We start from the raw sequence: 10293 nt of genomic DNA on the forward strand, positions 1-10293 counted from the left end.
CTGGGGGGACAGGAGGGAAAGGTTGGTCTACCTCTGCATGAAGAGAAGGAGATGGGATGGTGGGATCGTCCAGCGGTGATGGCATCTCCAAATTTTTCTTTCTTCTATTGTGATTTCCAGGAAGGCAATTTACTACAGCAATGTAGGAGAAGAGGAGGAGGAATGAGAGAAAGCATAGACTGTCTGAAATGGTGTTGGAGAGAAGTGGAGGAATTCTCGAACTCTCCAACGTTTCCGACGGAACTAAGTTCTGCACGTGACCTTCACCCACGTGGCGGACAAACGCGTTGACGCGACTTGGATTCTTCAATTTCATCTTTCCATTTGACCTCTGACCAACTTGAAAGATAACGAGGATGGCCAGTAATAGAGCTGATAGATTCGCAGCTTTGAAAAAAGCGAGGAAAGAAGGTGGGAGATTGTCACAGTGGAAAGTACGTTTCTCCTCCTCACTTCCATCACACACCACACATTCAGAAAAGTATCGTCTAGCCATCGATAGGTTCATGAGAAGATCTTGGTGTGAAGGGGCGGATGGGGCAGACACTCGATGTCGGAGTAGATGGGGATTCACAGTTTTGTCAATAAATAGGGGAGGGGGGTGGAGAGATAGCAGATAAGAAGATGGAGTGAGAAAGAAACGCTAAATGTTAGCCTGGTGATGGAGAGATATACGATACAGTCTCTGACGAACAATATCGCTCTATAGTGGGTGATCGACTGGAGAAAGATGATTTTATTGTGGATGATGATGGGAACGGATATGTCGATAATGGAGTTGATGATTGGGAGGACGAGAGGGAAGAGGAGAGTAGTGAGGATGAAGATCATTTCGAAGGTGAGGATGAAGAGTTGAGAAAAGGTGAGTATTTCTCTTGTCTTACTTTCTTTCGTCTATCGTTGGTCTCAGGCCTGACTGTTTTCAATTTATCTTGACCTTTTTGTGGACACTACACTGGTCTCTCTCAAAGTGATGACTTCCTTCTATTCCCCTTCATCCCGATTGTGTAAAATGATGTATACAACGTTGAAGACGTGGTTGGCTCTAGGATGGGTATGTGAACAGGGTGACATGAATATGAAGCGACCCAACTATGTGACGTGAATGTTCACAGGCGTGGAGGATGATTAGACCATCGAGACGATTCTCATGGAATCAAAACTGAATGATAGCTCGTAAACTCAAAAAAGCAAAAGCCAGAGCTCGAGCCCAGAAAAAGTCCACCTCATCCAAACCAAAGCCCAAATCAGCTTTATCAGATTACGCCCGTCCAATCCAATCCACCTCTACATACCGTCCAGCTCCTTCCGCCATTGCCGAAGACGACTTCATGGCTTCCCTTCTATCCAGTGTCACTTCAGTCCCTTCCGTTCCTTCCCAACCAGCTTTCCTGTCCGACACACGAAAACGGAAATCTTCCCCTGATATTCCTATGTACAGCTCGGACGGAATTGAACCTTCTTCCGAAGAGAGTTTCTTTTCTAAAAAGAGATACGGCGATTCTTCCGATGTAGAAGAAGAACCGCGTATGACGATGACTATAGGAAATAAGAAAAAACCAAGGATATCAGAAATGACGATTGTTCCTGATAAAGATATGGAAATGGATATGCATATGGAGACTGTTGTGAAAGAAGAACGTATTAGTGATGATGAAGATGAAGGTATAAAGGTACAATCTAAACCTCTTGCACAATCGAAGATCAATGGTAATTCAACAAGAAGAAAAATGGTTAATTCTACTTCTGTCAAAGTAAAACAAGAAATACCCGTTGTTCATGGTGTAGGTAAAGAAGTGGAGACGAAAGAGGAAGAAACTCCTTCGAAAGTTGGTTTAAAGAAGATTATTCCAGGTGCAACTCATTGGTCCTCTTTGTCAGAAACGTTGGCACCGAAAACACAAGAGTTGGAAACGGTCACCGCTCCGGTAGGAAGTATCAAACAAGAGAATGTTTTGGAAGAAGATGGCACCTTGAGGATGTTTTGGTTGGATTTCATCGAACAGGATGGGGTGGTCCATTTGGTAGGAAAGGTTTTGGATAGACAAAGTGGGAAATATGTGAGTGCGTGTGTTAGTGTGAATGGAATTCAGAGGAATTTGTTTGTCAAACCTAGACCTAAAAGATTTTGTGAGTCTTCTCCCCCTGCTCCCACCCCCTCGCGCTTTCCCTCTGCGTTCTTCCGGTAGAGATCGTACACTCCTTGAAACACGTCACTCTTTGGCACTATGTGTTACCACCGGAACTGCATGATGTGTCAGTGCAAGATGGAGAATTATCAAAACAGGATCCTAGGCTGACCTCAAGCTGGCGGTCATGAAACAGATCTTGAAGTGACAAAGACCGACGTATACCAAGATTTTGACAAAGCTCGTCAAAAAGCCGGAGTGGAAGAATGGGCAGCAAAATTCGTACAGCGTAAATACGCTTTCGAAGAGAAAGATGTACCTAAAGGAGAGAGCGAATGGTTGAAGGTGGTATATGGATTTGATCGTGAGTCTTGACTCATCACCCTCTACCATTCGTCATGCGTGCTGTTCATCTATGTTTTACGACCAAATTCTTTCCGACCTTCGACGAATTTCCAGTCCAGACTGGCTGTTTTGATCGCTTTTGAAGATTGACAATCACTTTTGTCTATCTGGTAGACTTTAAAGCCGCTTCCCACGGCTACATGTCGTCTTGGGAACATGGATGCAGCGGAATTGACCTCAGAACCCGAAATGCCCATGGACTGCCAAGGACCCACATTCAGTCGAGTGTTCGGGACCAACACGTCAGCGTTCGAGCTTTTAGTGATCAAGAGAAAGATCATGGGGCCATGCTGGTTGGAAATCAAAGGACCTGTTTTGAGTACCAAAGCCGTGCGTTTGACCATTTTCGTTAGATCATCCCGAGATAGGAGCGGCATTTGTTTCACCGTCATCTTCGTCAAATCCACCGGATATCATATATCCCCTGTTCTCTCAACAACGGGTACAGACTTGGTCTGGTTAGCTACCAAGATGGAACAAAGTTATCTGGGTTGCGAAGGAGATGTACAAGATGTATTCAAGCGGGATATTTCCGATTGACTGACTTTCAGACTTCATGGTGTAAAATTGAATTTCACACTTCTTCACCCAAAAACGTCAATCCTCTCACAGAAGATGCCCCAAACGCCCCTAAAGATATCCCACCACTCACAATAACATCCATCTCTCTCCGAACCATCGTCAATCATCGAGAAAACAAAACTGAGATTTTATGCGCCACAACCCGAACATGGGAATCATGTAACATTGATGATCCCACACCACCCGATCGATTACCCAGTACGCTCAATACCATCGTCAGACCAATCGAAAAATTCCCTCCTAATCTCGAAAGCAGAGCCAAAACCGAACGTTCTCCTTTCCAAACTGTTAAAGCAGAAAGAGCGTTATTGAACTCTCTTTTAGCTACAATACAAAGACATGATCCAGATGTTATCGTTGGACATAATTTCTTAGGCAATGGATTCGAAGCTTTGTTGTATAGGATGAAAGAATTAAAAGCGGATCGTTGGAGTAGGATAGGAAGGTTTAGAAGAAAAACATTCAATATTTCCAAAGCTGGTAATAACGTCAGGTTGATGGCAGGTAGATTAGTAGCGGATTTATCTAGTGATGCTGCCAAGGTGAGTCTTGAATCTCTTTCGCATTCCAAGGAAACAAAAAGGGGGGGGTGGGGGTGTTGGGCAGTTTGAGAGGATATTGATGAATAGGGTATGATATCATCAACTACTTGGTCCCTCACTGAAATGTGCGGAACACATCTTAAAATACAAAGAGAGGATATAGATCCTGAAGATACGCACGGATATTTTGATCATACACTTTCAGGTCCGGAAAAATTGATAAAGTTTATTCGATTATGCGAAGTGGATTCTTATTTTCAAATGGCAATAGCGGCTAGGGTGCAAATGTTACCTTTGACAAAACAACTTACGAATTTGGCTGGAAATTCCTGGTCAGTAAAGTCGATTCACCTTCAATTCCAACTTTCCCCTACTTTCCCTCCTCCATACAAACTTATGCTCGTCTACCACTCACCTCCCCCACGCGAATACGTATACCCCGCTATCCTTCATCTAACGAGAGAGCCAAAGTGTCGAACCTTTAACTCCCGTCACGACCTCCTTTCCCTCATACTGTGTAAATAGAAATCGATTTCTAAAATGGCATAATTTCTGACGGACAGGAATTTGACTCTGAATGGAGGTCGTGCAGTCAGAAACGAATTTATCTTATTACACGAATTCCATCGTCTTAAATACGTTTGTCCTGATAAAACATTCAAGAAAACTCGAACAATCACAATGGAAGATGAAGATGAAGAAGTTCCCATGGCGAAAAGAGGAAAAGCTAAATATGCCGGTGGATTAGTATTCGATCCTAAAAAAGGTTTATGGGATACTTATATATTGGTAATGGATTTTAATTCTTTGTATCCTAGTATCATACAGGAATACAATATCGATTTCACCACTGTAGAACGGGAACCTGTGGATGAGGAGGTAAGTTCATTTTTATCCCAACTCATATGGAGTTCATTTCTTTGAATCATATGCGTTCATCTTTCTATTTCACTCACTTTGTGATTCTCTTCATGATCGTCATGACCTTTCCCTTATCGTATTACGGAGACCGGTGCATGCGTTTGTCGGTGTTTTTGAACTGCACGAGAAAGAGGAGGAAAAAAATACAGAGGGTATCTGATACATAGGGGGAAGAAGATAAAATCCCAGATGTTCCAGGTGGTGAAATACCTCAAGGTGTACTACCACGAATAATCGCTACACTCGTAGGTAGAAGAAAACAGGTTAAAGCTTTGATGAAGGATAAAAACGCTACTGCTGCTCAACTTCAACAGGTAAGTTTTAACTGTGTTCTTCAACCACCCTCCCCCGTCCGTTCTGCACGTTTCCTTAGCTCTGACATGTTTTGATCAGATACCATATACATCTGTCCTTGACCTTGCTCCGACATATGTGATAAACAATCTCCACGTCAAATTCTCTCCGCTAGTAGACCGAGACTTCATGTCTCTTTATGGCCTCGACTCGTCCCACAAGGAGACATCACTGATAGCCAGTACGACATCCGTCAACAAGCTTTGAAACTTACCGCCAACTCAATGTACGGTTGTCTAGGTTTTCAAGGTTCTCGGTTCTCCTCCAGACCTCTGGCGGCATTGACGACTTATAAAGGTCGAGAGATTTTGACTCATACGAGGGAATTGGCCGAGTCGCTTCAACTTGACGTGAGTTCACCTAACGCCTACTGCTGCTCATCTCACTCCTCCTACTCATGTCATCTTACATATCCATAGATTTCCTTTCAGCATTTGAAAGACCGCAATCTCCTTAGCCTCTAGCTCCTCTCCTTTCATCACCTGCTCATCCCCGGAGGTCAGTGGGGATGTTATGATGACGATCAATTGTATACGATAAGAAAGATGATGATTGACATACAGGTCGTATACGGTGATACCGATTCCGTATTTGTCAACTCAAATGTCACTTCTTACCCCGAAGCTCTCAAAATCGCCAATGATTTCAAGAAATTGGTCAATGAGCGATACAGATTACTCGAAATCGATCTTGACGCTGTATTTGAACGTATTTTGTTATTGAACAAAAAGAAATATGCTGCTGTGAAGATTGATGCTTCTGGAGACAAGACGACGGAAGTTAAAGGGCTTGATATGAAGAGAAGAGAGTTTGCTAAGATTAGTAAGGATGCTTCTGCGTGAGTTTTCATGACATTTCTCTCTCACCCCTTTGTCTCTTCACTCGTCGCTCTTAGGACTTATAATGAAACATATGGTAGAAGCAATGTTGGACAGTCATTTCTTCCGTAGCTTCCTTCATCTCCTAAGCATTTGATCTGCAGACGCGGAATGGAGCATATGGTAAACGTACCGTAGGACAGTCGCCAGTTTTCACGTGATATATTACTAGTGGCCGAATAATTGAATGATCTCATTTCGTCGTTCAAAGTGTTGTTGAATAAGCGTTGTCATATAGACTTACATGAACGGAATTACTAATTCACAGGGCGGTGTTGAAGGAGATACTCTCAGGTCAAGCGACGGAAGTTGTGGTAGAGAAGATACATGAATATCTTACCAGTCTAGGTGAGACGGTACGTAGTGGAGGTATACCATTGGAAGATTTCATCATTTTCAAAGTAAGTTTTCCAGACACACTCCTCTCAATTATTGGTCTTGTTCCCCCGCAAGCCATACCCCCGCCCGGGTCTCCTCATTCTTCCGACGTACTCAGTTCTTTGGTTTACAGTGACAAACTTTGTCACATCATATCTCAGGCAGTATCATAAGCGCGACTCACCACTTCTCTCCTTTTGTACCACTCTTCTATAATTTCGAACATGAGAATCCAAAAGGACAAATACTGATCACTAGCGATTGGGTAAAAACCCCGAAGATTACCCAGATAAGAAATCACAACCTCACGTTCAAGTGGCATTACGTATGAAAAGTAAAGGTGTCGCAGTACGCGCACATGATGTGATACCTTATATCATGTGTTTGGGAGAAGATGGGAAAAGCGCAAAGAGTGCACATGCTGATAGGGCTTTTCATCCTGATGATTTGAGGCGACAGGGGTCAGAGTTGAGAATAGGTGCGTGATTCTTCACTTTTGACCTACGTATTTTTTTCCTCTTTCTTGACTTCTTCTGTCTTTTCCAATATCACTCTTGCTACCATTGACATTCCTCATCACCCTTTCCATCACTCCTCCTCTGAAGACTGCATTGCTCATTCTGACCTTCTTCATATCACTCCTTCATCAATATTTCTCTACCTCTTCCGCTGTTTTCATTGAAAAACATGGCGTTTGTATGACCTATATCTTTCCCTAAAGTTGTCAACGTGATTCATCGCGATCCGTCTGAAATCTACCATGACATAAAGCAGTGAAGGGACTTATGGATGGAGACTTCGATTTCTACCTCGATGGTCAAATCTTACAACCTGTATTGAGATTATGCGAGTCTATAGAAGGTACGGACCGTGCGCGTTTAGCAGAATGTCTAGGTGAGTTCATGTTCCTCCCTCCTCTTCTCCTTCTTCACCCCCATCTACATCCCCCTCTCAAGCATATCGATCTCTGTCAATTGCGTGTATTCCAGATTTCTGTGGCCTCCCTTGCTACAAGTATAAGTTGTATATATGTATGTAATGGCAAAGTACGGCTAACCTCGAGGTCTCGATCCTACACGGTATGCAACTCATACAGGAGGCGAAGTGACAGAAAAGCAATTCTTCACGTTCGAATCGCAAATCTCGGATAAAGAGAGGTTCAAAGATGCTTCTCCACTTTCTTTACGTTGTATAGGATGTCATAGTGTATCTAATTTTGAAGGATTGTTAGATGATTCTGTAAGTCACCTTCAACCGTCCCTTTCCCTGATCTCTTCTTTCTCTTACTCTATTCCCTGTATACTTATCTCTGTATTCCCCAGCTCCACCATTCACCATTTACCATTTACTCCTCCACTGTATGTCTCTATGGAAGACAAACGACACTCTACACACTCGCGCCCACTCCGACAAAACTTACAATATTTGATACGACAAACCACCCCATTCATCCTTAGACTGAGAAAATTGTGTGAGTAATTCAATAACTCATGTGCAGTCAAACATGCTTCAACCTACCGGTCTTATATGTCCCGTCTGTTCTTCCATCTATCCAACACCTTCCATATCGGTCCAAATGGAAAACCAAATCCGAGCGCATGTGGCGAGATATTATCTCGGTTATACCATTTGTGATGGGGAAGGATGTGGAGCTAGAACTAGGATGATGGGTGTTTATGGACGTAGATGTTTAGGATTGGTGAAAGAAGGATGTAAAGGTGTTGTGAGGTTAGAAGTTGGTTATCCCTTTTTTCAATCACCTAACACATAAGTTTGACCTCTCTCCTTCGAGAGGAAACAGTGTAAAGAGTATTGAGGACGACGTAGTGCAAAGAGTATTGAGAATGACATGGTGTAAAGGGTATTGAGGATGACATAGTGTAAAGAGTATTGAGGACGACTCAGTGTTGTTTAAAGGTCGAGGACAAAAGAACATGTGCTGACGAACAGTATTCTGATCAAAAATTACACGATCAACTCTTATACTTTCATACATTATTCAATACCGACAAAGCTCTTTCAGATACTCGTGGAGGTGCGAAATACGAAGAATTACGAGCTTTGTTGATTCCTAATCTCCAAGCGTTTAATCAGATAACACGTGTTGCACAGAGGTATTTGGATAAGAACGGTAGAAGGTTTGTCGATTTGAAAGGTTTGTTTGGGTTTATGGAAAGGGTTAGAATATGAGTTGAATAGGTGGGATGTGGAGTGTGGAGTGTGGAGTTAAAAAGTACTCTAGGGTGTGGAGTTTGGAGTTGGATGTTTTGTATTTTGAATCTAAGTTGCATCTTTTTAAAACTATATGATACTTGGACTTTATATGACATCAGACAAGCATTATCTGACACTTGCTTGATTCGAGGACAGAAACTCGATGTGGACATGTGGGATGTACTTTGGGTGATCTTGAAAAGCTTGACGAATAGGATGAATTGAGGGCAGTGGGACATGAAGAAAGATAGGCCAACGAGATGCATTGGAAATGACTCTTGTCTTTCTACACTTTTGTCCATGATCATGCATCATGGTCTTAGGCATGTCGCCTAAGAATCATCCATGATCAAACGGTTCAAATGGGTTCAAGTCGAAATCACGACATGAGGGAGAATGAGAGAATAAAAGTATAAAAGCTCAAGCCTGAGGTAACAAAGCTAATCTCGCACTCAACTCCATTTGACTCCTCACGAGATTCGCCACGTATTCCACTGTTAAAGTATCCTGTAAACCTTTCTTTACACCTTCTTCCTCACTCGCATTACTCCATCTTCCAACTCCTTCGAGAAGATATCGTCCTACTTCTGGATCTGCTACGACATCACCTTTGATTACGGATTGTACGTATGTCAAACAGGCGTCGATGAGGTTGGATAGTTCCGACAAAGAGGATGAAAGGGCGGGAAGAGGTGGAAGGGAAGGTTGAGGATTAGGAGATGATAAGAGGTTTACTATTTTGTCAGAGGGACTTCATCGTTTCAAAATATCACGTATTATTTTCTTATGTTTCCAAGTAATGAATATTTTACGTTCGATGGGGGTGGGAGGAACATGTGAGGCAAAGAGGGTGCAAGAAATGGGGAAAAAATGAGTAAAGTTGGAGATGAACTCACATGCAGCACGTTCAGCCTCGCCTTGTTTCACTTGAACAGGAACAGGCATGAAAACACAATTCTCACTTTTATCTCCTATTTGTTGTGCGAACCAACCTCTCACACCTAAACCATTACCCTCAGGAGTAAGGTTCATATCGACCGTAAGATGTATAGCGGCGTATGGGGAGGATTGAGCGGTGAAATAAGCTTGCATGAGAGCAGAATTGGCGTTGATCTCAGCATCGGTTGCGTACCTGTTGGGTAAGCTCAATTTGAGTTTCAGTGATTCCAAGGTGTTCCCTCATGTAAAGGGATGATGGAAATCCCCCTCGGTGATCTTTCGCCCAATAAAACGTCGGGATGAATGTTGAGAAGATGATGGAAAGGCAGAGAGTAGATGTGATACCGATATGAACTGAAAACACTCACCATCCCACTATAACCTCTTTAGGTCCTGCACGGGAGATCAAACCGGCCATACTTTGTTGAAAAGGCATATCTATCGTGACGGCTTCTTCACCTTCAGAATGAGGTACAGCGAAAGAACTGCGAACTTCGACTTCTAGACCAGTTTCATTCCGGATACCGAGAAGAGTGCCGATGACACGTTGTACTGTGGATGTTGCGGGACGACGCTGGTGGTGTATCAAGATGGAGGCGATGACGGATGGGTGAACGACGATGAGAGTAGGCGGGCGACTGTGTGTTAGTGATGAACTTTTCGACAAAGCCACTGTTTTCATGACGCATGGGGAGACAAGCAGTCAAATAACACTCACGCTTGAGAAGAGGAAGAAGGAGGGAGATTGAGATGTAGAGCAGAGGAAGAAGGGTCGAGGGACATGATGTATGGTTGTGAGGGAGGGAAGGATGTCTATAGCCAAGTAGGTTTGAATAGCAGTTTTGGACGGAGGGACAAGAAGCGAAACTGGCTTGACAACCGTGGGAAAAGTATTTGCTTCCGTCACTCCCCACCGCGCATTGCAGCATACAGCATGAGTGCCCTACATTG

At 43.2% G+C, this 10293-nt stretch overlaps 2 protein-coding genes across 2 annotated transcripts; one reads left to right on the plus strand and one right to left on the minus strand.

Moving 5' to 3' along the window:
• Positions 1 to 356: 356 nt before the first annotated feature.
• Positions 357 to 8379, plus strand: TREMEDRAFT_31892 (uncharacterized protein; the record flags this gene model as incomplete). Its single annotated transcript, XM_007005247.1, has 17 exons — positions 357 to 434; positions 655 to 862; positions 1174 to 2130; positions 2308 to 2493; positions 2716 to 2864; positions 3086 to 3658; positions 3746 to 3990; positions 4222 to 4537; positions 4747 to 4893; positions 5116 to 5283; positions 5497 to 5771; positions 6080 to 6212; positions 6448 to 6667; positions 6985 to 7083; positions 7253 to 7428; positions 7688 to 7924; positions 8140 to 8379. The coding sequence occupies 17 exons, from the start codon at positions 357 to 359 to the stop codon at positions 8377 to 8379; spliced, it is 4407 nt and encodes a 1468-aa protein (XP_007005309.1).
• Positions 8380 to 8646: 267 nt separating this feature from the next.
• TREMEDRAFT_74088 (uncharacterized protein) lies at positions 8647 to 10141 on the minus strand. Its single transcript, XM_007005472.1, has 4 exons — positions 10061 to 10141; positions 9711 to 9980; positions 9300 to 9535; positions 8647 to 9137 (listed from the first exon to the last, which is right to left on the minus strand). Exons 1-4 carry the CDS (start codon positions 10123 to 10125, stop codon positions 8824 to 8826), a joined length of 885 nt encoding a protein of 294 aa, XP_007005534.1. The 5' UTR covers positions 10126 to 10141; the 3' UTR covers positions 8647 to 8823.
• Positions 10142 to 10293: the final 152 nt, after the last annotated feature.

This window comes from Tremella mesenterica (assembly GCF_000271645.1).
Source record: "Tremella mesenterica DSM 1558 unplaced genomic scaffold TREMEscaffold_7, whole genome shotgun sequence".
Taxonomy (NCBI): Eukaryota; Fungi; Basidiomycota; class Tremellomycetes; order Tremellales; family Tremellaceae; genus Tremella; species Tremella mesenterica.